This window comes from Corylus avellana, chromosome ca11 (genome assembly GCF_901000735.1).
Source record: "Corylus avellana chromosome ca11, CavTom2PMs-1.0".
NCBI lineage: Eukaryota > Viridiplantae > Streptophyta > Magnoliopsida > Fagales > Betulaceae > Corylus > Corylus avellana.
Window position 1 is genome coordinate 2,036,168 of NC_081551.1, and position 27,053 is coordinate 2,063,220.

Sequence of the window (27,053 nt, forward strand, 5' to 3'; positions counted from 1 at the left end):
AAATCATTTATTTGTTAATATATTTGAGAAAACAAAAATGTTGATCTACATTTTTTTTATAAAATATTATATAAATTGTTGACATGTGTCAGCATATAATTATAAGTTTTTAGTTTGGTTAGTAGATTTCAGTTTTCCCATTTTCCCCCCAAATTTGAACACAATGTCAAATCAACCATTTGTTCCAAACGACATGTAGCAGATCCTATCTACTCCTATTCTTGCAACGACATGTAGCATAGTTGTTTCTAGTTTCTTCTTCTTTACCACTTAAACTCAAACCGTAGGGTCTCTGTCTCTGTGTGTGTCCCTCTCTCCCTCTCTCTCACAAACATACGCAAAAGAGGAATGGCGTTATGGATGGAAGCGGGTTCGGATCCCACCACTGAATCCGAGAAAGCGGACCTTGAAGCTATCGCTGCCCTCAAACAGTCTGCTGCCCTTGAACTCAAGGTCTCTCTCTCTCTCTCTCTCTCTCTCTCTCTATATATATATATATATATATATATATATATATATGTCAGAGAAAAACATTATATGCTCGAATAAGATTCTGGGGATGATATTTGTTGGGGTTCGATTGATTTGCAGGAAAAGGGTAACCAGTATGTAAAGATGGGTAAAAAGCACTACTCTGATGCCATTGATTGTTATACGAGGGCAATTGATCAGAAGGTTTTAAGCGACTCTGAACACTCGATTCTCTTTTCGAATAGAGCCCATGTGAATTTGCTTCTTGGAAATTACAGACGCGCTCTCATGGATGCTGAGGAGGCAATTAAGCTGTTCCCCGAAAACGTCAAGGTGGTAATTTTGTGTTTGTGGGAATTCTCAGCTAGATACCGTTTGTGCTGGATTGGCAAGGATTTTTCACTTCCTCGTGCTTCTTTTGGTTTGATATTGTTTTATGAAACGATATGAATTTTGATTAGGCAATTTATCGAGCTGCGAAAGCAACTCTGTCATTGAACTTGTTGGCTGAAGCGAAATCATTTTGCGAAAGTGGACTTGAACATGACCCAAACAATGAAGAACTAAAGAAGCTTGCAAAGCAGATTGATTCGCGGAGGTTGGAGCATGAACAACGTGAGGCTCAGGTTTCCAGGGCTGTTGCTGAGGCTAAGGTTTGATAACTGCATGCACTGTTCAAAACAAATCTTTCTTTGGTACCTTGATGCTCATGTAAATGTCCCCTTGTTCTTCTCTCCCGAAACTTTACAGGGCCTTGTTTCTGCCATTGAAGATAGAGGCTTGAAGATTGGGAAGGCAATGTTTCGAGAACTTACTGGATTAAGGAAGCCAGCATTAGATAAAAATAATATTCTTCACTGGCCAGTTCTTCTTCTGTATGCAGAGGTTATGTCCAGCGATTTTATTGAGGACTTCTGTGAGACCGACATGTTTTTAGCTCATCTTGACATTATATCCTTTTTAGTAGATTGCTATATATACCTTCTTCTTTTTTTCTTTATTCTTTTTGGGGTGGGGTGGGGTGGGGAGAGGGGTGCTTAATTTACTTTTAAAACTGTTATATTAATGAGTTTTGTATGTGGCATGCAAATTGCAATGCCCCTAAACTTATGTGCTTTGTATGATCTCCTTAGCTTTCACACATGTTTTCAGAAAGTTGTCCACCATTGCCATGGGACAAACAGAAAAATTACACCCGTGAATCTATTGAGTTATACTATGAGGTAAGCGCTTTTATGTCATTCTTGTTTCAGTGACTTTTATTCCCTTTTCCACATTTTAATAACTTAAAAAAAAAAGCCTTGCTTTTTTAAGAGTGTTCCAATTATTTTGTAACATTGAACAAATTCCCTTAAATTTCTGGATTTGTCACACCATTTATGGCTTTCTGATTCCTTGGTTAAGTCAAATATATTTTACTAGTTTGACCATGGTAGTTGATCAATAAGAATAACGAGAATCTCAACTTTCTCTGTATCGGGTGTTAATTATCTTAAAAAATGAAAACTTTATCAGGTGTTCTGTGGCACACTATCTCTTGAAGTTTTTGTAGAATGTTGGGTTGACGTGAACAGATTAGCTGACTTGGTGCTTCTATTACCTATTTAAAGCTATATTAAATGGCCTTGATTAGGAGCACTTGGTATGGGTATTTAGATGGCTTCCATCTTCTCTTCATCTCTACCATACAGCAAATGAAGTCAAATGTACCATAAAAGATCCAATATATGGACTTACTGAAAATTCCATGCAACCAAAATGCAGGATTAAGAAAGTTAATGAAATCGGTACGGCACTGGTTATATCTTTCTCTATTACTTTTTAATCCCATTCTGTACATGTCCAACAGTTTGTATTTTGGTTAAAGAATCTGTTATTCATATCTCTATCGAGTTTTGGCGATATGTGACTTTGCACCGCTATATTCATGTCTACATGTATCTGCTTGACTATTGAAAATGATATGTGGTGTCAAACTTCTTAGACCAGTTGCAGTGCTCCACATGATATCATGCTAAGGGAAATTGTCGTAATGATTTGCCGGAGATCACCAATCCAAAGTTATCATTTAGGTTCTCCAAACCATTGTAATTGTCTAGGATGCTTTTACTTAGAAGTTGTCCAAGAAAATTATTCTTTGTATCTTAAATAGTGCCATCATTTTTAAGCGTTATTTCTAATTGCTTACTTCTTGATTCAGTAGGCTGGTTCTGGAGTTTGTCTATCAAAGTTAAAACTTCTTCATTGTCTCCTTGAGGGAGCTGCAGCATCTAATTTAGAAAGTATTGACGGAGTAGAGAAAGATGCATCTGAGGATTCTAATCATGGAATCTCTGCAGGTAGGATGTTCTGTAATCTCCTTTACCCCACTTTTTATATCAACTCACGTCTCTGTCCTCCATTTCTGCTTCTTGTCAGTGGTTTGATGATCATGCATTCAAACATGACATTTTATGGGAGTTTGTTGAAACTCCAGAATTGGAGAACATATGGCGACACAGATAGTCGGTGGGTCGTCTATAGTGTACATAGATTTGTATGTGGGTACTATCACTTTTTGTTCATACTACTTTTTAGGATGTCCTGAAGCTATACACGACCATGCAGCCACTTGGCTGTGACACATACTTCCATTGTCCATTGAGAATCAGACGTGCTTATGCTCATTAGTTAATGTGAGCTCTTGTCCATTTCAAGAGAAATTTATATTCTAGACATATGCTTAAGCTCACCAAGCTCGAGGCCCCGGCATCATCACATTGTCACTTCACCATTATTATAAGGAAGCGAGAAAGCACAAGATAATGCCTGAAACTAGTTCATGAAGAGCTGTGATGCCTAGATATCTTACTCTAGATGCATTTTAGGAGTAGACTTTATTCTTGCCCATCTCTTACACATATAGCAAGTGGAAAGCATGTTTCTATTGATCTTTCAATTTCCTTACATCACCCTTTTGTTAATTTTTAATTTTTTTAAATAACACATGCTTATATATGTAAACTCAATGGTTAATGCTCATCAGGCAAAGGCTCCAAATGGGTGAAAGTGAATGAGAAAAGAACACTTCACGATGTTCTAAAAGAACCAAACTTTATTATTCCAGGGATCCCAGGTATGTCTTCACTAATGTTTTCATATCCTCATTAAGACATATAATTTCTGTTCTGTTTCTTAATTAATCTCGTTTTCTTACTTGATATGATGCTCTACATATGCAGTCTTTTATGTTGTTTCAAAAAGCTCCAGCTTCTATAAAGAGTTCAAAGCTGGGAAGTGGGCTCCTCCACCATGAGTAAATAATTAAGGCAATGAGTAACAAACATCGTGAAGGTAGGTAGGCGATTTGCTAGAATGTTGCTTGTTTGCCACCCGTTTCAAGGAAATGGCGTTAAACCTTGGACACCATATGCTGTTGCCACCATCATCATCATCATCATCATCAATGAAGACGAGGCTTTCTAACCTTCGAAATGTGACATTAATTTAGGTACTTTCAATATTATAATGCTTGTACCAGAGATTTTGAGAAAAATAAATAAATTTTATTGGGTCAAGTGAGGTGGTCTTATTTTTTGTGCAAATAAGTTAAAAGCGGTGGTTTTAGAATCGGGCAGCAAAACTCGAAGAGGATAGATGTTAAATCTCGATCTCGATCTTTTGTTTTTGTTAAACACCACTTAAGATTTTAAGTCGGAGTTTTTGAATCCGGCGGCAAATTCCATGAGAATAGGCTCTCTCTTTGGTTTTTTATTTATTATTATTATTATTTTAAAATACCGCATATCCAGCTGAAATAATAGCATGCTAATTACTAACTGCTAATTCTGCTATCGCTAACTCTGCGCGCGCGCATATATATATATATATGAAATGATGCGGTTATTAAAATTATCATTTGATCAAAATCCAATAATGGTCAATCACAAGCTCAATGATGATTTTAATAGTCACATCATTCTTAGAGAGACTCAAGAGAAACTTGTAGCATTACTCAGCAATTTTTCTTATTTAATAACTGTTAACCGCCTAGGTAGTTGTGGTTAATGGTTTTAGCCAATAAGTACTAACCGTAACCGCCTTTTCACGAGTAATGCTATAAATTCCTCTCGTGTTCTTCTTGAATTTTTTCAAGAATAATGTGACTATTAAAATCACAATTGGACTTGTGATAGATCATTATTGAATTTTGATCAAATTGTAATTTTAATAGCCACATCATTCTTTGAGGGACTTATAGAATTACTCCATTTTTACCCCTAAGTTTTTGAATCAAGTTATGCTACCCATGAGGATAGGCTCTATATCTCCCTTTTGCTCAATGCCGATTTTTTGTTTTTATTAAAAGTCACCACTTTTTTTTTTTTCTTCCTTTTTACCGTTTCTAATTGAATAGGAAAACAAGAGTTACAAGGAAGTATCCTTCCCACTCTTAGATCATGTTTGAGAAATAAAGCTTTTAAATTAAAAAAATTAAAAAAATTAAAAAAAAAAAAAAAACGTTTTTTAAGCAAAAGCTTCATTTTTAAGCTTTTGCCAAAAGTGGGTTTTGGTTATTTTTTGGCTTTTTGGACCTTTGAAAACGCTTTCAATTTTTTTTACTAAACGAATATTTTTTTCTTTAAGTGGACTTTTTTAGTGTTAATCGTACTTTTAGGCCCCTCAAACGTACACCTAAACAAGACCTTAACCTGTATGAAAGAGATAATGTGAGATCCTATGAAAATGCTTCAAAAAACAAGATGAAAACTTATTTTTAAAGTTTAAGGCCTCGTTTGGTATGTGGAATTGGTATTCTGTTAAGAAAATGAATAATTATTACTGAGAATAAATAAAGGTAGAATAAAATAGTTATTCTTATTCATTATGCTTTCATTAGAATTAAACCAAAATTACTAAAAAACTCACATTACTCACATTATTTATTTATTAATTTTTTTAAAAAAAATCTGTTTGGTTGAAAATTTAAAATATAAAATAAATTATAGAGTCAAGGTTCGAATTTAATACCTCCAGACTTTGATATTACAAAAGGGTAAATTTAATAATTTGAAAAGTGATATCCTTAATATGATAACGTGGCTGATTTTCAATCACAAGAAGTTGTATCCAACTTGATTTCCAACTTGCAAATCCGATTTATATGCAGCAAATTTAATTCACACACCAGAACCAAAATATAGATGGAAAGAAAGAAGAAAAAGACAAATTTGGACGTGCCACCTGTCATATTAAGGTTGTATCCTAGCAATCATTTCCTGTTTAGTTACATTTTCCTATTAAGGGGAAATCAGTTATGATTCTCTGCGTTATGATCTCTTTCTATAGAAATCCACCCACCCATGGAATCTCTTTGAATCTCTATAAAATCCCATGTAACCCTTTCTCTTTTCTCCTTGAAAAGGCTCATTTTTTTTCTCGATCATGGCAGCTGCTATCACCTGCTCTGCTGCTGACCTCCACCCTCTACTGGGTGTTGCAGGGAATGGCACTGCAGCTGCTGAATACCTTTGTAGCCGATTTGATGCCATCTCGGACATGTTTGTTGATACAACCTATGCTGTCGACAACACCTACCTTCTCTTCTCTGCTTATCTTGTCTTTTCAATGCAGCTTGGTTTTGCCATGCTCTGCGCGGGCTCTGTTCGAGCCAAGAACACAATGAACATCATGCTCACCAATGTCCTTGATGCTGCAACCGGTGGGATATTCTACTATCTCTTCGGCTTTGCCTTCGCATTTGGCGGGCCGTCAAATGGGTTCATTGGCAAGCATTTCTTTGGCCTGGAGAAGTTTCCTTCCTCCTCTTTCGACTATGGTTACTTCCTTTATCAATGGGCTTTTGCCATTGCGGCAGCCGGGATAACGAGCGGTTCGATTGCAGAACGAACGCAGTTCATTGCGTATTTGATATATTCTTCTTTCTTGACTGGTTTTGTGTATCCAATAGTTTCTCATTGGTTCTGGTCTGCTGATGGTTGGGCAAGCCCTGCTCGATCTGATAACCTCTTGTTTGGATCTGGGGTGATTGATTTTGCTGGCTCAGGTGTTGTTCACTTGGTTGGAGCCGCTGCTGGTTTGTGGGGTGCCTTCATTGAAGGACCGCGCATCGGCCGGTTCGATCATGGCGGCCGGGCGGTGGCGATGCGCGGACATAGCGGCACACTAGTAGTTTTGGGGACTTTCCTGCTATGGTTTGGCTGGTATGGATTCAACCCTGGTTCATTTCTCAACATCTTGAAGACTTATGGACAGAGCGGTTCTTATTATGGGCAATGGAGTGCTGTTGGGAGAACAGCAGTTACAACAACTCTTGCCGGTTGCTCCGCTGCACTCACCACGCTTTTCGGGAAACGCCTACTTTCTGGCCACTGGAATGTCACCGATGTCTGCAATGGTTTGCTAGGTGGGTTTGCAGCAATCACCTCAGGCTGCTCGGTTGTTGATCCTTGGGCAGCAATCATATGTGGGTTTGTAGCCGCTTGGGTTCTCATTGGCTGCAACAAGCTTGCTGAAAAATTGAAGTATGATGATCCATTGGAAGCAGCACAGCTTCATGGAGGGTGTGGCTCATGGGGGATAATCTTTACTGCCTTGTTTGCAAACAAGGCATATGTCAACCAGGTTTATCCGGGGAAGCCAGACCGCCCGTATGGGCTGTTCTTGGGAGGTGGTGGAAAGCTCTTGGCAGCCCACATTGTGCAGATTTTGGTGATTGTAGGATGGGTGAGCATTACAATGGGGACATTGTTCTGGATACTGCACACATTGAAGCTCTTGAGAATTTCACCAGAGGAGGAGATGGCAGGAATGGATTTAACTAGCCATGGTGGATTTGCTTATGAATATAATGATGAAGGTGAGCTTGATAATCTGAAAGGCAGGGTTGAGTTGACAAAGAAGGATTCCTCATCTGTTTGATTTGATTTTTATCTTCATTTTGAGCCCTCCTGAGCCTGTATAGTTTACAATTATCAGAGGAAATTAATTCTGTCTGCCATTAGTAAAAAATTATGTCCTTGATGCTTGGTTTCTTTTAGATTTCAATTAAAATGAAGTTTTCTGTACACAATGAAAATTTGAAATCTAGGTGTCTAAAGAACTTATTGTGTATTGTTAAAGAAGTGTATTAGACAATTAGAGTACGTTTGTGCTACTATTTCACAAATCACAAAAAATGTATTGTTTAAGAGTGCATTTTTCATTTTCAAATCACTGAGATTTTAAAGGTTAAAATGCGTTTTTAAACGTCAAATTGTAATTTTAGTAAATGTTTAACTGCATTTTTAACGATCACATTTTTAAATTACATATTTTAAAATTGCTATTTTTTTAAAAGGATGTTTATTTGGGAATTGGTATGATGAGCTGTGACAGACCATGTGAATTTGTGTTACCAACTTACCATGTAAATTTGTGGTTCGTGCACTGTTGGCAGCACTGAAATGAGCTGGCGCAGATCAGCTGCCAAATATGTGAGAAGAGAGAGGGTCAGGTTGGTGGTTAAAAAGTTTTTTTTTTTTTAATTTTTTTAATTTAATTTAATTTAATTTTTTAAATTTTTTTTATAATCTTTATTTTTTAAATATGAATGATATTACCATCTTAAGCATTAAAAAAGATTTAATCAAATCTTTTGGATCAATCGGTTTCGTTTTAGAACTTTTGGATCAATCAGTAGGCTAGTAGGGCTTGTATTTTTTACAAATTTATTATTAAATTTGTAGAATTTACATGTGGTCTCACATATTTAATGGTGCCGCTGAATTTGATAATATTTTATACAAAGATGGTTAAAAGATGGAAAACAAACATTTCTCTAAAACTAATCTTTTTTTCCTAAAGCTAATCTTAAAATAACGTTGATCCTTGTTAAATAAAGATTTGCCCAGCAATCCTCGGGCCCAATCTAAGTACAAAAAGGTCCAAGCCCAGTAAGGTCTCAGGTAAGGCCCGAAACCTTAACTTCCGAGACCTACAGATCCGACACCCATGAGATCTGACACCTTTGAAGCCGAGAACAGGACACATAGTTCTCGGTAGCAAGAGTAACCCGAATATCTTGGGAGATACAACGCTTAATAAATAAGTGATCTTATCCATACAAAAGCTATCACATCTATTTAAAATACAAATCAGATATGTTATCCAATGATCGCATACAAATATTCAAATCACATGATACATGTAACTACCGAATCCTACGATCTTAATCCCTAAGATCTCGGTAAGGACAGAAACTTAGGAAAGAGTAATTTATTAGTTAAGGGACTCCCACTACTTCAAGCCTATAAAAGACGGATCATTTCTTCATATTTGGGTAAGCGCAACCTTGGCTCTTAAACTTTCTTTTGTTGCTAATACTCCCTCTCTCAAATTCTGATTTAGGCATTTGATCCTTCCCTTTTTCTTTTTGTGCATTCAAAGCTCTTGAGTAAAACTGTGCTTCAACAAGATCTACTCTAACACAACTTCTAATCCAATCTTCTAACCCCATACGTAACAAATCAATTTCTGTAGTTTATGGGATTGTTATTGATCGCATGAGAGATTATAGAGATGCCAGAGTGGACCAAATCACACCCAAAAAACAAATATAAAACACCAAAGGACCGGTTGTAATTTAAATTCAATATCCTAGAATGCCCAAATTAGGGGAAAAAAATCAATTTATATGAACTGCCTCCATGAATTATGGTAGTCTTTATTTTTTATTTTTTTTGGTGCAAGAGGGCATTTTAGGTTGTCGAATGAAAATTTCAGTGGAGAATCACCCATCTAAAGCTTTAATCATTTTAACCAGGCCAAGCAGGCACCATTAATTAAAAAAATTGGCAAGATAACTTTTTTATTCGATGATGTAGGGCCCAGATGCCAATGGGCTCTACCCATTCATAGGGAAGCCCAACTGACTCCAAAAGTATGAAGAATCACAAGTTATAATGGGCATGTCAGCTTAATAGTTCAACAGATCATAACCTAACTAACCATCATCAAGATAACCATCAAGATTCGAGTGCATTTTCACTAAATGGATGTTACCAAACAGACGATTCTCTATTTGTTAAATATTCTTTTTCAAACCCAAACCCAAACCCAAAAGGAAGTAGAAAAGGGAGGAGAGAGAAACTTAAAATTTTAATGATTTTTTATTCTTTTGGTGAGTGAGAAATGCTCACTATTATCGCTGAGTAGTGTTCGCTCACCAAAAATTTCTCAGGCTAATGGGGACCCATTTTGGACTATTTCTACAAATTGGCTCAACAAAATTGCTATTTTGATGAATCTATAGAGAATGCTTATGGAAGCATTTAGTGTTAATTTGGTTTGGCAATTTCAACTACGTGTGATTTTAAAAAAAAAAAATTTGCAATTTTAAAATATTGTCGATGAAAACACAATTTTTAAAGCACGGCCAAGTATTTGGTAAAATTTATGCTTTGAAAATATAGTGTCTTAACCTAGCTTTTAAATAAAATGCACCACTTGTGGTACAAAAATGTTAAATTTTCTACATTTTCAAATTGTCAATTTTTATTTTCTTCAAATGGAATACTTTTTGTGATTTTGTTTTAAAACGTGCATTTAGCCGGTAAAATCAAAGGGCCAAACATACTCTTAGAGGAACTACCCGTAGGAGTATAATATTGAACTAAAATTTAAAATGTTTAAATTCCTTAAATAAATAAGTTAAAAATCTACCTTTCCGTTTACAATGGTTAGAGTTACATTCCTCTAACCATTGGCATTTACCAATGGTAAGACTCCAGCCTCTCCCACGATTAGAGACTACACAATAGAGTATCACTCTTGTGGCATAACATTCTTTTAATGTGTATACAGTGTTACGGCACTTATAAATTTTAAATGCCGTGACAACATCATGCAATGAAATATTAATTTAGGACTACAAAATGACTCTTCTCTATTTTACTTGAAATAAAGATTTTGATCCTCGCATTTGAGCTCCAATGCTAGTAGTTAAGAAAATAGAATATAAATAGTAATACTAGAAATTACATGTTTATCCCATCAATATTCTATCCTGCTGAAGTGACAATTCCAATAATTTTGTTTTGTTTTTGTTTTTTTTTGAAAAAAAAAAAAAATGACTAATTTACATTGGCAAGTTAACATGATAGGATAGGGGTACAATAAAAATGTAATTTTTAGCACTACTGAAATATAAAATAGCAAGAACGAGAACAAGAGGACAAAAACAAAGTGAGGCAAGCTTGTGATGAAATAGAAAAACAGGCACTTTGTTCATCACATATCATCAATGCATGAATGCTCAGTACCACAATGAAAGAACTCGCATTCATAAATTCATATACATACTTGGTAGATAAGGCAGCAAAAGAGACACGGCTTAAGACTTAAAGAGGGATTTTATTGATCACCGGCATACACTCACATATTTTTACTTCAAAAAAAGAAGTCTACTATTTCACAAGTAACTTGCCATAAGACTGAGAGGCTCGCTTTATGCCTCCGTTGCAAGCACGCACCGGAGACAACCCCCTTCATGCATCAGATCAAATGCCTTGTTGATCTCCCCAAGAGTCAAATTGTGAGTTATGTACTCATCAACCTTTATTTCCTGCAAAATATGAACCAGGAAAGATGAGTTCATGAATCATAACCTCTACTAGAGTAGTCACATATTCAACACTTGTGAAATGTGTTACCTTCTTCAAATACTTCTCTACTAGCCAAGGAACCTGTGAACGGCTCTTAAAACCACCAAAAGCTGTGCCTTTCCAGACGCGACCGGTCACCAACTGAAAAGGACGGGTGGATATCTCCTGCCCAGATGCTGCAACGCCCACGATAACGGATGTTCCCCAGCCCTGTAAATTTTTGATTAATCGTAACTTTTATACGTGTAGATACCATTAAGCCACAAATTCACACAGAACACTCACCTTATGGCAGCATTCCAAAGCGGCCCTCATCACCGAGACATTTCCAATGCACTCGAAACTGTAGTCAACACCACCGTCCGTGAGATCAACAAGAACCTGCTGAATTGGCTTATCATGGTCCTTTGGATTCACAAATTCGGAAACTCCAAAATTCTTAGCTGCGGGTCACAATGCAATATAAGCAAATAAGTCATAGAAACATGACATTCATCTTTGAGGTAGGTATACATATCTAACTTACAATGGGAGGAACAGCTCTATAAATAGACCTTCACAACCCTTTTTGTAATTAAGAACAACTTGAAAGCAGTGTACAGCAATTTAAAAACCCCTCCCGCTCATTTTCTTTTCTTTAGCTTCCCTATAAATCATAATCTCTTCCCAAAGTTTCAGCCAAATGCCCCTTTTTATTCACATTGATCAACACAGTGTTGGGAACACCAGCTTTTTAGACGCGGAAGTACCATTGATTCAGACACATGGTCTGGCTTGCAGTTCATAGGGTGGGTTGGGGGGGCTGTAATTTTCCTAGTAATGGTTTCCTCAAGTACATGACTACACTTTCTTTTTTGCTCACTACTCAGAGCTGATCTATAAAATGTCATTGGCAACATTCAAATAATAATTTGTAAAATCTATTATAACTATGATTCATATGTGATATTCAGTCCTCGTGTGCCGGACTCCAAAAAAACATTAACCAAAAAGAGTTAAATAAAAAAGAGGGTTAGAAGTTATAAATCAAAAGGTTTTTATTCTTTTTCTAATTGAATGACAAACCTTTCTTTGGATTTTTATTCCTTATATCTATCGATTGAATAAGTCATGATCCATGTATTCTTACTCGGGGAATTTTTGGAATTAGTTTGACTTACCTACATCATACTTTTTGCTGTCAATATCTATGCCAATGATTCGTGAAGCACCAGCTGCCTTTGCACCCTCTGCAACCTGTCAAGTAATAGTTTAATGAATCATTAAAATAGTCAGTCAGTACAAGAACATGACAAAAAGGTACTACTTGAGAGTTGAGAGTTACCGCAAGGCCAACAGTTCCAAGGCCAAAAACAGCAACTATTGAACCTGGTTCTACTTTTGCTGTGTTCCAAACAGCTCCAAGCCCTAAAAGAAAATTATAATAACCAGGTCTACACATAATTAGTGGCTTATATAATTTCATTTATTAAAAAAAAAAGGTTAAAGAGAAACACACACATCACTGTTATCTGGGTTGGGAAGGTCTTTGGCAACCCCAAAATTTTTAAAAATCCGCATAAAAATATTATTTTCTATACCATGACCCCATCAATGACGACTTTTTCACCACTCTAGATGGCTAGATGATTTAGGTTTCTACTGTAGTACTCTTTATATCTATGCATTTGCTTATTTACATAGGTTTGGACCCCACAACTATTTTTGCAATTGAAAATTAATTCAAATTTTTTTATGACTAGCAAAAAAGAGTTGATAAATATATGCTTTGATCAAAGATGTAATTACATAAGCCAGACCAAAAAAAAAAAAAAAAGTAAAAAGTCGGCCAATAGTCCCACATGTTAATCTTTAATTAATAACGTCCGCAGTGAACTTAAACATTGGGGAGAAATGATGCCCATAACTCCACATCAAACATATTTCAAAGCATATTTTAGAACCAAGTCATGAGCGGAGTGTTCCGCTGATCTATCCATATTCCATCCCTAGGAATCTTTTCAAATTATTTTGCAATCAAGAAAGGATGGTTAAAAAAAATAAAAATCAGAAACCATGAGGACATGAATGATTTGGTATCAAACAACGTGTGAATTGTGAACGTCAGCAGTATGGTCATTATTCCAACAATACATATGTGAGTACCAGCTTGAAAGAAAAACAGAACAGGTGACAGTTTCCATTTTCCAAAGAAACTTTATCAAATGCTAAAGAGAAATTAAGAACAAATTCCGAAAGTATGCCACAGCATGCTTAAAATAGTCACAAATCAAAAGTATTAAATTCAAATTTTTTCTGGTAATATGTGTTCATGTGGGAGGTACTTGAATTGAAATTTCTTACTTAGCCCACATCAATGACACGTTCCCCCCTGCAGGATCCTGCTGGGTAATGGCCCCTAATATCTTGAAGAATTCCAAGAAAATAATGTTTTAAAACTCTTACTAAATCAATTGCAGTGCAAAGTGTTGCCCCAGACTGATAACAAGAAATATTTTGATGTAGTTCAAACTGAAGAAAGAATGATAGACATGACATTTTATGAAATGGACAAGAGTAGGTAATGGCCTTTCAGCAAGTTAAAGGAACGGCATGTGAGCTGAGATAAGTATTTATACTAAGGAAACCCAGGAAATTCCTTTCAATAATTTTGCTCATGACTAACCCCCATCTTTTTTATATGTCCAAGTGTGAGTCTAAAATGTATCTCATAGTACACCTGTACATTGTTTATTTGATTGCTACCTCATCAACGCTGAAATATAAAAAAGGGAAAAGGTGGGTTGATACACGCAAGCTCCAAAGACATGCGATGTTATATATATTTTTTTCTTTTTGAGAAGTAGTGCGATATTATATTGTACAGAGCAGTTTGATGAATATTCCTCTGCATGAAGTTTGACAATCTATCACCAAAGCCAAGAAAGGACAATAATTTTTTTTTTTTTTTTTGATAAGAAAGGACAATAATTTTATAGCACAGAGGGTATATATAGGCATCAAATCTCCAACTTAAATATCCATACGCAGTTAAAATATCAATAGAGAACATCTAAGAGTTATGGGCTGATTAAACAGGCCAATCATAATAAAGTAACTTTAAGATATTCCGAGGGAAGTATGATAAATTCTTACCAGTAGGAACACCACACCCCAGAAGGCATACTTTCTCCAAAGGAGCTTTTGGATCAATCTTTGCAACACTGACATCATGAACAACGGTATACTGGCTAAATGTTGAGGTTCCCATGAAATGATAGATAGGCTTTCCATTTACAGAGAAACGGCTCTTGCGATCACTCATCATGATGCCAACTCCAGTTGCAGAACGAACTTTTCCGCAGAGGTTTGTCTTCCCAGATTTGCAAAACTTGCATTCTCGACATTCTGCCTGGTAACAGGGAATAACATGGTCCCCAGGCTGAACTTCAGTTACACCTTCGCCAACACTCTCCACAATCCTGTATCGAAATAAATTAACCCTTTTTCAGCATAACGAACACCACAGATAGCTAATATCTTCAATGGCAGAGTTCACTTAACATACCCAGCGGCCTCATGGCCAAGAATGCATGGGAAGAGACCTTCAGGGTCCTATAAGACAGATAACATGACTCCATATTAGAGTAGATAATAAAAGGATACTAAAGACATCAATTTAAAAAACACACAACACATTATTGATATCCCTGCTGGAAGCATAGAAAACGCAGACAAAAGTTTAGTGATATATAGCATTCACTGTATCCTACACAACTCCCACCCCCACCCTCACCCCACAAAAAAAATCCCACGTCTCCCACGTGTCTGTGTATGTGCATGTCTAAATCTATGTGTGTATGTGTGTGCATGTATGTGTGTGTGAGAGAGAGAGAGTGGGAAATAGATGGTAGACGACATAACCAAGTAATTTTCAATCAAACCCACAAGGAAAAAGCAGACTACTACTATGCCTTCTCCACAATATGCCCTAAATTTGACTTATGCAGACCTTTCATTGCAACATAAGAATTAGATGGCCTTGTAGCACATGAAAGAATACAAGCATCATCTAAAACCTTGACTTTTGAAAAATTTAACAGAACTGATAGCATCGGTTCAGTTCTATTATACCATGAACTCCTAAGAGTTCTCACAATTGTTTATGTCAAAGCCTGCCATTTTTGTCAATGTCCTATTCCCAATTACAGTTTTTGAACCAAATTTTATATCAAAATACAAATGAGGTAACTCAAATTTCATGGAATGACCACCCATTTATTTTTAAAAGCAAGCAAATAAATTTTGCAAATCAAACCCATGATCTAAAAGTTAAAAACCCAAAAAAAAAGGAAAAAAAAGAAACACAAGTGTAACTTTAAAAGAAATAACAACACCATCTTCACAAATTGCCCAAAACTTACAATAAACCACCAAACAAACTGTGCTACGATAAAACAAGAAGAGCATCTTCAACCAAACAAACAAACATCGGAGAAACCGTTGTACAGAGTATATGAAATTTGTATCTCACTGACTATAATTCACCAATCTGAAGAAAAAAAGAATTGTCGAAAATACTGATCATGTGAGAAAAAAAAAATAAAGGGTCTACCTTGCCACTCCAAGTGTAGGCATCAGTGTGGCAGAGAGCAGTGAAGAGGATCTTGACTCGAACCTCACCGGCCTGCGGCGGAGCCACCTGCACGTCCTCGATCACCAGTGGCTTATTGGGTTCCCAGGCCACCGCCGCTTTTGCATTTTCATTGCACCCAATTACAGATCACAATCAGAACCACACCCATTACAGAGTTTTCACATATACTCACACACACAAACACAATCACAATCACATATACATGTATATGCATAGAGAGATTGAGAGTACCTTTGCAGGTAATGACTTGACCTTGAGTAGCCATGACAGAGACTGAGCACCACAAATGCAGAGAGAGAGAGAGAGAGACGCTGTGAGTAGAGATTAGGCAAATTATTGAGTTTGTGGATCAACCACAGCTATCTAGTATATATACACAGCTCTGTGGTGTGAGTCGGTGTGACCAAATAGAACTGACCCGAACCCGGGGATTCGCTAAGGGTGAAAGCGCCGGGTTCGGGTTTGGATCCCATGAATACTTGCGACTCTAATCTTATGTTGGGCAAAGTTGATTTTAATTAAGCTCTTAATTTTCTTATAAATTCAAGTGGAAGTTAATGAAAATGAATATTATGTGAAATTTTGGGTAGTAATTTATATTTTAGTAATTGATGTGAGTATTTTGAATTTAAAATAAAAACATTACAAACATGAAGTACATATAAAAACAAATTATAGACATGACATACAAAATAATAATAATAATAATAATAATAATTCGTTGTCATTTCAATTCATTTAATTATATGGATTTTTTAAGATATGGAATTCAATATCTTAATTTTTAGTGGGGTCGTGAAGAAAGAAAAATAAAAAATTAATATGATAAATTCAAGGTTCGGAATTCATAAAATATGTTTATTTAATATTTTGTAAGAAGAACATTTTCTTAATATAGGATTAGCTATTGTTTTATTGGGCTAATTTGAGCACAACTTGAGTTTATGAATGGGGACAAACCAAATAATTAATTTGGATTCTGAATCAAAGGTGTCATCATCTCCTGCTAAAATGTGATGTCCCGTTTCTTGATGCGTGTTGTTAGGAAGTATCGTACCAAAAATAAAAAATAAAAATAAATACATAAACAAATATTGATTAGTCAAACCTATTAAATAATTTTGCTTTTAGGTTTGTGTGTGTTGATATCGAGATGTGTGAATGGTTTATCTAAATTTATCTCAATTAGGGGTGTTCAGAATTTTCGGCTTTCTAACTGTCGACGGTTATGGCTTAATTTTTGACGGTAGGTGAAAATTGGGTTTGACGTGATCTTTAGTTTTCAACATAAGCTAGAGGCGGCGATGGCGGAAGAGTTTTTATATATTTTAAGTTAAAAAGCTATATATATTCTTTATTTTAAGCTCAAAATGTATTCACTTGCGTTGTTCATTTCAGAGTAGGTGAGGCTCTAGATTTATAGACATTTGGCGGTTAACTGTGGAGGGAGGGTCAAGCGACCAAGAAGATGAATGAATTATTATTAAATTTTGGATTTAATGGTAATTTTCATTGCCACGGTGTAGAATTGGTTGGTTTAATTGAATGTAGAAAGGAATATCAATATGCAATCACCAAGAATGAAAATTGAATTTTATAAAAAAGTTAAGAAATTACAACAGCTAGTAACTGTCATACAAAACTAAATTGATCTAACTATTATATAGTTGCTACAAAACATCACTCAAAATTCCAATGCACCTTTAGCTTTAAGAGCTTTCCACTGAGCAAGATTTTCAACTGGCATCAACAGAGGATTATGTGAAGCACTCCTATCTCGAGCATATGGGTTAGACCTAATTGGCTTCACCTCTTCCAACTGATTCATTCTTTTATCTTGCACAATCATAGAACCATATGCTTTATCTCTTCCTACAAAGGAAGGCCCACTGTGCTTCCAGTAGGTCCCAGCAGTGCTTATTGTGGACATCTCATCAAGGCATCGACTTGAAGAACTCCATGGTATTTTCTGGTTTGACATCTTGGCTTGATCACCTTTCGGCTTCAAACTGAATGAAAATTCCTTTACACTTGGCTCTGAACTGAAGGGAACCTGGGGTTCTTGATTTGAAACAAAGTTCTCTTTCCCGGTTCTCACTGAAGGTGCCCCTTTAGCTTTAACAGTTCTCCACTGACTTAGATTTTCTACTGGGTTCAGCACGGCATGAACATAACCATGCCTACCTCTTGGCATGGGACTATCAAACTCCTCAGTGAACACGGGAGGAGCAGAAATCGTTCTCCTCAATTCCACAATTCCTTCATCATCATCATACAAGTCATTATCCATTAGTCCCCCATTGTCATCTCTGTCACTGAGATCATCAATATTATCAAGATAACCATCCTCATAGTCTAGCTCATCATCAGTTTCCTTGCAATTCTGGTAATTACCTTCATTCTCCATATAAAAATCTGAAACTTCATTGCAGGAAACATATTCATAGATTTTTACATTGGGGTCGAATGTTACTTTCTTTTTGGCCTTCAACACTTTCTCAGGCTTATCCCTACACACAAATCCCATCAGAAACTATGTCAAAAACAAGAAAAGAAAAGAAAAAAGAAAAGGTTATAATCTATTTGATAACTAACCGGACTTGTGAAACCGAGATGTTCATCATGGAAGAGACAGTAGATTGCACAGGCTTAATTGTAGTTCTCTGCAACAAATTTCATAATTCAATTTTAGTTTCAGTTCTCCGGCAGCCAAAACATAAACAAAAAGAAAACCCAAGATTTTGAGTCTTGAACACACTAGGCGTATATATATTTAACCTTTTTTTTATAAACAAAAACAATGAAACAGAAACAAGAAACAATGGGGATAAAAAGATTTAAAATCTTGACTATTATTCTTTCTTTTCTTGCATTCTCTCGGAAACGGGTTTAATGAAAATACCAAAAGACGCCGTAACCCAAGAACAATTATCTTAAACCCTGTTTAGCTGCCGAGAAAACCCGAGAAAACAGGAAAAAAAAATAAAATACCCTAGGTTCAGTTTTTTTGTGTGATTAAGAAATCTCACCTTCTTTTAGCTCGCCTTCGTCGAAGAAATCGATGATCGGAAACTGATTGAGAAATTTGAATTTGAGAGAGAAAACAGAGAGATGAGACGCAAGAATTAACAACCTAGCTGTTACTCGTTAGGAATGAATGGGGGGACTGTTTTATAGTACTCTATCACCGACTTCAATCACCGACCTAAATCACCGACTCGTTAGGAATGAACGGGACTCGTTAGCCGTTGCGCGTTTCCTTTCCTGTCACAATAAGGATATTATATAGATGCACTACTCTTTTATTTATTTTATTTTTTTTTGTAAATTTAAATTTGGGGCTGTCTTTTTATCAAATAAAAATTTTAATGTAAAGAGTGATTTGGAAATAGTTTTTTTTATAGTAAATTTTTGGAAATATTTTAGATTATTTTATTTTATTTCTCCGTGCATTATTATTATTATTATTATGTAAATGGAGAGATGTTAACAAAATTCTCAAGTTATTTAGTATTGTTTTCAGGTCAAAATGAAAAAAAAAAATTATATTAAAAATATAAATATATTTTCATCTATTTTTTGGCATGATAAAATATATATTATTATCATTATTGTTATATACTAAATTTGTGAAAATTTACCTAAAAAATCTTATGTTTTCGAGCATGAAATAATTCCATATAACCTCATAAAATGAATCTTCATATTCAATTGGAGTTTGAACATCCTTAACTAAAATTCATCACCGGCCAGGGTCATATTAAACAACATAACTAGCTTCTTCTTTTTTTTCTTTTTTTTTTTTTTTTTTTTTGTCATATTTAGTGTATAAATTATTAGTAATGAACCTTTTTTCTGTCTATTGGGCTAAGCTGTCTATTGGGCTAAGCAGATGCTTAGAGATGCCCAGAAGCCCAATGCCCTTTTAGCCCATTGAGATTGCGTACATGCTTTTTCGGTTTGAGAAATGTTACATTTTCCAAAAAAAAAATTCAAAAATTGCTCACTAAATTATGTAACTTAATCCCATGTAATTTATGAATCTCCGTCTTATAGGATTGTGACACATCATTTTGAGAGCAAATTTTATAATTTTTTTTGGAAAGTGAGCATTCCTAAGTTTTGCATTTTAGTCCAAAGATCCTATTGAGGCCTTTTGGACCTAGTGGGTTGCAATTTTGGGATTTTTTTTGGGGGGGGAGGGGGAAATTAAATTTAATCCCTATGTTTTCATGCAATTTCAATTTAGTCCTTAAATTTTTAATGTTAACAATTAAGTCCTTAGGTTTTTCTCTAATTTCAAATTGATCTATCTGTCAACATATTGTCCAATTAATTAATCGAATGTCAAGTCAAATCTATCAATTAGTGCCACGTGACTCTCATTTGACATGTAATATGTGTCAATTGTAGACGTCACGTGGCATAATTTTTTGTTTTTTTTGAATTTTTTTTCTGTCTATTTTTGTTAAAGCTTCAATTTTTTATTTTGATCGAGTAAAGACAATTATGACAAAAGTCTTTAACAGAGTTGGATGAAAAGAGTTTAAGAAGGGTGTGAGTTGTCGTCCGATTGTAGAGTGTAAATGACGTGGCGTGATGTGGTGGAAGGGGGTGTATGCATGGTCTATGCCATGTGTCTAGCGTGGGTTTCAGCTCATATGGCAATAAAATGGCAGAAGAAAAAAAAAAATGTTAGAGGTCAATAAATTTTTCATATTTGACTCATATTCTCTTATAATTAATAATTAGATTTATAGACTTATGTAGATCTTACGTAAGTCAATGGTGGACTCCATAAATCTAATAGTTAATTGTAAGAGAATATAGGTCAAATATGAAGAACTTATTGACTCCTAACATATTTTCAGAAAAAAAAATAAAAAAATAAAAAAATTGACATTTGAAATTGGCTCCCAATTCATACATCTGGTTTGGTGAGTAGGTGGGAAATGTTTTTTTATTTTATTTTATTTATTATTATTATTTTTTTGAAGTATATAAGAAAAAACTAAAACTAAAATTGACAATTTGTTACGTGATCTGCGAATCCGACACGAACCCAATATGAAATTAAATGGCTAGTGTTAAAAAATATGATCATTTTAATCAAATGAGTCAGAATAAGGTTGACCTATATATATATAGTCTTATATTCATACATTAACATAACTCGAACAGTCGAACCTGACATGCAACATAATAATTGATAATTTTTGACATAACCAACGAATTTAACACAAACTCAATACAAAATTTGAAGGTTATAGTTAAAAAGTATGACTAGTTTAATTAAATATGTCAGATTAACTTGACATATATAGTTTTATATTTATGCATTGACACAACCCAAATTCAACGCACCAACATGAATTGTTCCTCTAACTGCAACTTTTAAAAAAAATATATATATATATACAAATACAAATACAAGCAACTCAACCGATACATTCAAACTAGATAGATATAATTAGCATTTTACTGTAATTTGAGAAAGATGCGACCCAATATAATAAATATAACCATCGAGAAAATAAGAAAATCCCACGAAACTCCACGAGTGAGGATCGAAATTAAGGGAGTGGGTGGGACGTCATTATTAGTTGCGGTAAATTATGTCTACATGTAATCTCGGAAATAAAAGAGGGGGAGGAAGGTGGGGGAAGGGATCCAACAACTGATTGCCATGTGGTTGTTGTTTGGTAACTTTCCTCCTCCCATTTTAGGCTTGCCTACAAACTACAATGAAGATGATGCTTCAATTTACGAACATTTAAGGAAAAGATTGATTAATAATTTGATCAGAAAAACCAAACTATAATAAAAGCTCTCCTTGTTTTTACGTGTTGAAAGGAAGTAGCATATGGGGAGAGCGTTGGTGATAAGACTAAGGTAGGCAAAGGACTTAAAATCAAGCTGTGATAACACGTAGTTTTTGAATTCGTCACTCCCATTATCTCTTTCTTATCCCTTGAAATTAATGTGACGCGTTTTTCACTGCACATCAACTTCGAGAATAGAAGTTGTTTGGTCACTTTCCTCGCCCCATTCTAGGCTTACCTACAAACTACAATGAAGATGATGCTTCAATCTATATGAACATTTAAGGAAAAGATTGATTAATAATTTGCTCAAAAAAGCCAAACTATAATAAAAGCTCTCCCAATTTTTATGTGTTGAAAGGAAGTAGCATGATGGAGAGAGCGTTGGTGATAAGACTAGGGTAGGCAAAAGACTTAAAGTCAAGCTGTAATAACATGTAATTTGTGACTATTCGTCATCCCTATTATTTCTTTCTTATCCCTTGAATTTAATGTGACGTGTTTTTCACTACACATGAACTTTGGGAATAAAAGTTGTTTGGTCACTTTCCCCGTCCCAGTTTAGGCTTACCTACAAACTACAATGAAGATGATGCTTTAATCTATGAACATTTAAGGAAAATATTGATTAATAATTTGATCAAAAAAACCAAACTATTACGAAAGCTCTCCCTGTTTTTACGTGTTTAAAGGAAGTAACATGATGGGGAGAGCGTTGGTGATAAGACTAGGGTAGGCAAATGACTTAAAGTCAAACTGTGATATCACGTAATTCGTGACTATTTGTCATCCCATTATCTCTTTCTTATCCCTTAAAATTAATGAGACTTGTTTTTCACGGCACATCAACTTAGAAAATAGAAAAGAAATAATAGGATGATGAACAAAATTAGTCTATTACCTTAATATTACTTTTGTGATAGCACATATTTTGCGTTTGCTTAATATTACTTTTGCCATCTTCATTTTTTTTCATGCATAGAAAGTCACATATCAACCTTTCATAAAATAAAATGAATTGTTGCACCTAACCTCTCTCAAAGTATCATTTTTGGATGTTGGGTCTCCACGGCTGTGTTTCGCAATAGAATGAAAAAAGGGAGTTGAACGGTAGTATAGCATGTTTGATTGACATGAGAGAAAAAAATAAGAATGTTTTGTATAAAAAAAGTGAAAAAATTTGTTTTGTAGTGATTCTTTTATTTAAATAATAATAAAAAATGATTGATGTGATGTAAAATGCAAGAATGTTGGAGCTGATTTTGAGAAGAAATTTTTTTACTTTTGAGCCCGGTCCAGTCCGGCCCTTTTCCAATCACAGCCATTTAAGGGGCCAAAACTTTCTGCCATGTACCAAAGATGTTAGGCAAGGGTGAAGAAGAAACTTGGTGTCATCTTCTGCTCTTCTACAAATCCCTAGTCCCTAGTTAAAATTTTTTAAAAAATAGGGGTGGAAAACGCAAAAGGAATTACATTTGATTCATTTTAAAATTATGTAAAAGTGAAAGGGCATCTAAGAAATTAAAGATGATTGAGAAATAGAAGCAGAGCAGCAGCAGCTCTATAAATAGCAAAGACAACCTTGGATCGGCAGCTCATCTTGAAAAAAAACCTTAAACCCAATAAGGCGGGCTCTGCTCTCTCTTGATCGCGGCGGCGGACGCTAACAAATGCCGCCGCGATCAAGAGAAGCGCGTGTTGGTTCAGATCATCTTCACCGTCGTCTTCGCCTTCTCCTGCAACCTCTTCTAAAGAGTACACAGCTTTCTCTTGCCTCCTCTGTTTGTTTCCTGAGAAAAAAAAAAAAAAAATTCACTGCAAGTTGTTGATTTATTTATTTATTTTCTTCTCACTTACATTTCCGTATTGGGTGTAGGGCGAGATGGATGAACTGGGTCTTCGTGCTTCCTTACTATCACCATGGGGTTAGTTTCAGCTGATGAGAGATTTCAATTAAGTTTCTTTAACACAACCAGTCCGGAAATGGTGGATTTTTAGGAAGGAATATGGAAAACCAACGATGAATACAACTCCAATGTGTGGATTAGGAACCCACACACACAAAGGTAGTAAGGGAAATCTCACAATGGAGGCAGACGGCTTATTGAAGATTCTGCATGATGAAAGGAGTCCAATTCCATTGAATGCTACTGTAGCTGCAGCTCCAAACTCCATGGCCACTATAGAAAATTCTGGAAGCTTTAAAGTGACAGAGCTGGATTCTGAAGAATATTGATCTACCAAGATGGTCTTTAAGGCAAAGCTTTGATTATCTAATCCTTTATAGAATATTGTTAATGTAATCTCAATTTATACTTTTTTTTTTTTTTTTTTTTTAATCTCTAATCTAATCTCACATATATGTCTCTGTTTTTGTGCAAGCAGCACTTTGGTTGTCTATTTTTCAGAATTATCAACACGTGCTGTGTAGCATGATCTGAACAAACGACAAGACTGTCCGAGAATCTCTTCATGTTCGAGAGGACTTCTCTCTCAAGTGTCATCAGTTACCGCAAAACAGAGTAACTCAATCAAAGCTTTGCATTAAAGACCATCTTGGTTGATTCTTCAGAATCCAGCTCTGTCACTTTGAGGTTTCCTGAATTTTCTACAGTAGCAATGGAGTTTGGTGTTGCTTCATTAGCATTCAATGGAATTGGGGTTCCCTCCATCATGCAGAATCTTCAACAGGCCGTCAGCGACCATTGTGAGATTTCCCTTACTACTTTTGTATAGGTGTGTGTCGGTTCCCAATCCACACATTGGAGTTGTTTTCATCGTTGGTGTACCGTATAATCATATTCCTTCCTAAAAATCCACCATTTCTGGGCTGTTCATGTTGAAGAAGCTTTAATGAAATCTCCTATCAGCTGAAACCAACCCCTTAGTGACATACAGAGCACTTCAGCAGCTTTGATGGTGTCTATCAACTAAAGGATGAGAAAGTTGTGGCCCTGCATTTCCAAGGCACCAACATGACAAAGAGAAAGTGAAATATATTACAGAATGTGATATACTTGCTGAATTCAATGAAATCCATAAACAAATTTGCTTTGCCATCTATCAATACCATGTGACAAACAACTATAACCTCTGTTTCATTTGTCCAACTATAATTTTTCTGTTTGATTTTCAGTCATAATTATCTACCTAAATGATGGAAAAATCTTCAGATCATGCCCTGTTTGGTAGGTTGGAAACAGCAAGAGGAACCAAAAAAAAAAAAAAAAAAAAGTGACAAAAATGGGTTACGGAGACACCCAGATCCTTTTTTCCTTTCTTTTCCTACATGTTTTTTTTTAATAAAAGGAACAAAGTTGGAATAAATTTGATTAAAAAATCACGTGCATCTCACATATTATTAAAAAATTAGACACATATCACTTTTATAGACTAGGTTAAAAGAAATTCCTCCAATCCAATTTAAATGAAAACTATCATTTTTGTAATGTTTTCGTATCACAAAAGAGGGCTCATAAGCAATTTGTTTTTTCAATAGATTAATATTATTATGTGTATGGGCTGATTTATGTAACATATAAAGAAACCCAAAACATATCTTTTTCATAATGAGGCCCAAAAGACAAGCAAAACCGATCCAAAGTGGATGTGTATGGGCAGGTAGGCCCCAAAACCGCCCGCTCGTGGGCTGTGACGGGCGAACAGTGACTCAAACGGAGGCGGATTTGAGCCAAAAATTGTTTGTCTAAGGCAGTGTATACCTCTAATTGCAGCCCTAATGATAGATATACTAAAATAAGTTTTCTTCTAAATTGGGTTAGAAATTTTTTTCAACTTAATCTATAAAAGTGACATGTATGCCTTGAACATGTGAGATACACATGCTTTTTTAATAGCATGAAAAAAGTTGAAATAAATTTTATTAAAAACTTATGTGCATCTCACATGTTATTAAAAAAAAGAGACACATGTCACTCTTATAGATTAGGTTGAAAGAAATTCCACCAACTCAATTTGGAGAAAAACTTTATTCATTAAAATATTGAAGAACATTTCAAAAACGATGATAATTAGAGTGAAGTAAAATATAATTTTTCCTTATTATTAATTACATATATAATTGTGCGCGCCCATATACACATAAAATGACACCCACTATCATTGATCATAATTTTTGCTTCCCATGTGCAAATGTGCAAATCAAGCTAAGCGTGATAGGAACAACACATTATAACTCCTATAAATCATTCCTAAAACATTTCACATGGAGACTACTTGTATTATTGCAACCACACTTTAACTTAAAAACACATGGACCTAAACCTAATGCAGACAAACATAGACCCCATTTGAATGCGAACAATAAAGCACCAACCCTACGATTAATCTTTTCATCTACATGTGAAAACAACATTTTAATATAACTCATGCAATTGTCTTTCAACATTACAAAAAATGTACTAATAGATTGACGAAATAATTGATTTGAAAAAATGGGTATTTTTTGAAAAAACTATTCCGTCGAAATTAAAAACTTAAAGACGAAATTGAAATCATGAGAAACTGATGTAGGGAGAAGCGGGTGGAACTTATCCCCTACAATCCTCAATAATGAGGATGTGAATTCGAGATCGAATTCTCTTCAACTAGGGAAAGATAATACAGATCGGGTAGCCAAACAGAAGTCACCATTCGAATCACTGTTCGAATGGCCAAGTGGAACGGAAGACTGGCAGAATGCTCCGTTCGAAGTCTCGTTCGAACGGCCATATGTTAAATTTCAGTTTTTACGCTTTCAGTAGTTCCCCTTCGAACGGCCATCTGTCCTGTTCGAACGTGTAGCTTTATCTGTTTTATTAAATTGACTTTATTTCGTGCTTTAATTGGGTTTAGGGTTTTGGGAGTTTATATTTCGTGTTTAGGTTTAGGAGTTTTGGGACTATAAATACATGCTTATAGCCTCCAGAAAGTCATAGTTGTTTATGAATCAGTTTTATCAATGAGAATACTCAGAGTTGAGTTTATTCCTTTTTTTCTTCAAAACTTAGAGAATTTCTAACTTTTCAAAAAGAATTCTTAGATCATTGATAGACTCAAGATATAGAATTACCTATCCGCTGCTTTATTATTATTCTTCGCTGCAACCCACCAAGCCAGGCTGCATCAGTTGGTATCAGAGCAACTGATAGGCTCCTAAAACCCTAAACCTAATTAAAACATTAAATAAAGTTAGTTTAATGAAACAAATAAAGCTACGCGTTCGAACGGGACATATGTCCATTCGAAGGGGAACTACTGAAAGCATAAAAACTGGAATTTAACATATGGTCGTTCAAACGAGATTTCAAACGGGCTTCGAATGGGGCATTCTACCAGTCTTCCGTTCCACTTGGCCATTCGAACGTTGGCTTCTGTTTGACTACACGATCTGCATCATTCTCCTCTGGTTGGAAAGAATTCAACCTCAAATTCACATCTTCATTATTGAGGCTCGTAGAGGATAAGTTCTACCCGCTCCCC

The 27,053-nt window shown here is 35.3% G+C and overlaps 4 protein-coding genes and 1 long non-coding RNA gene across 5 annotated transcripts; 3 read left to right on the plus strand and 2 right to left on the minus strand.

Moving 5' to 3' along the window:
* Positions 1–312: 312 nt before the first annotated feature.
* On the plus strand, positions 313–4,028 carry LOC132166771 (uncharacterized). Its single transcript, XM_059577655.1, has 8 exons — positions 313–453; positions 592–804; positions 933–1,124; positions 1,222–1,422; positions 1,614–1,694; positions 2,675–2,810; positions 3,497–3,586; positions 3,693–4,028. The coding sequence occupies exons 1-8, from the start codon at positions 349–351 to the stop codon at positions 3,764–3,766; spliced, it is 1,092 nt and encodes a 363-aa protein (XP_059433638.1). The 5' UTR covers positions 313–348; the 3' UTR covers positions 3,767–4,028.
* Positions 4,029–5,702: 1,674 nt separating this feature from the next.
* On the plus strand, positions 5,703–7,527 carry LOC132166278 (ammonium transporter 1 member 2-like). The gene has a single exon (XM_059577071.1). It carries the CDS (start codon positions 5,896–5,898, stop codon positions 7,390–7,392), a length of 1,497 nt encoding a protein of 498 aa, XP_059433054.1. The 5' UTR covers positions 5,703–5,895; the 3' UTR covers positions 7,393–7,527.
* Positions 7,528–10,696: 3,169 nt separating this feature from the next.
* LOC132165797 (alcohol dehydrogenase class-3) lies at positions 10,697–16,097 on the minus strand. Its single transcript, XM_059576482.1, has 9 exons — positions 15,982–16,097; positions 15,709–15,845; positions 14,662–14,708; positions 14,250–14,575; positions 12,439–12,521; positions 12,275–12,350; positions 11,400–11,557; positions 11,163–11,324; positions 10,697–11,074 (listed from the first exon to the last, which is right to left on the minus strand). The coding sequence occupies exons 1-9, from the start codon at positions 16,013–16,015 to the stop codon at positions 10,958–10,960; spliced, it is 1,140 nt and encodes a 379-aa protein (XP_059432465.1). The 5' UTR covers positions 16,016–16,097; the 3' UTR covers positions 10,697–10,957.
* Positions 16,098–17,327: 1,230 nt separating this feature from the next.
* Positions 17,328–18,992, minus strand: LOC132166403 (uncharacterized). The gene is made up of 3 exons (XM_059577207.1): positions 18,780–18,992; positions 18,346–18,413; positions 17,328–18,260 (listed from the first exon to the last, which is right to left on the minus strand). Exons 2-3 carry the CDS (start codon positions 18,372–18,374, stop codon positions 17,435–17,437), a joined length of 855 nt encoding a protein of 284 aa, XP_059433190.1. The 5' UTR covers positions 18,375–18,413; positions 18,780–18,992; the 3' UTR covers positions 17,328–17,434.
* A 4,164-nt stretch (positions 18,993–23,156) lies between these two features.
* Positions 23,157–24,670, plus strand: LOC132166277 (uncharacterized). The gene is made up of 3 exons (XR_009438557.1): positions 23,157–23,327; positions 23,449–23,871; positions 23,958–24,670. It is a non-coding gene; the product is annotated as an uncharacterized LOC132166277 (long non-coding RNA).
* The last annotated feature ends 2,383 nt before the right edge of the window (positions 24,671–27,053 follow it).

Coding starts and splice junctions, on each gene's coding strand:
- LOC132166771 (XM_059577655.1), top strand. CDS start 349: ATGGCGTTATGGATGGAAGCGGGTTCGGATCCCACCACTGAATCCGAG. Junction 454..591: donor CTGCTGCCCTTGAACTCAAG/GTCTCTCTCTCT, acceptor ATTGATTTGCAG/GAAAAGGGTAACCAGTATGT. Junction 1,423..1,613: donor TTTTAGCTCATCTTGACATT/ATATCCTTTTTA, acceptor TAGCTTTCACAC/ATGTTTTCAGAAAGTTGTCC.
- LOC132166278 (XM_059577071.1), top strand. CDS start 5,896: ATGGCAGCTGCTATCACCTGCTCTGCTGCTGACCTCCACCCTCTACTG.
- LOC132165797 (XM_059576482.1), bottom strand. CDS start 16,015: ATGGCTACTCAAGGTCAAGTCATTACCTGCAAAG. Junction 12,351..12,438: donor TTGGAACTGTTGGCCTTGCG/GTAACTCTCAAC, acceptor ATTACTTGACAG/GTTGCAGAGGGTGCAAAGGC. Junction 11,558..12,274: donor CAGCAAAAAGTATGATGTAG/GTAAGTCAAACT, acceptor TGTGACCCGCAG/CTAAGAATTTTGGAGTTTCC.
- LOC132166403 (XM_059577207.1), bottom strand. CDS start 18,374: ATGATGAACATCTCGGTTTCACAAGTCCG. Junction 18,261..18,345: donor ATCTCGGTTTCACAAGTCCG/GTTAGTTATCAA, acceptor ATTTGTGTGTAG/GGATAAGCCTGAGAAAGTGT.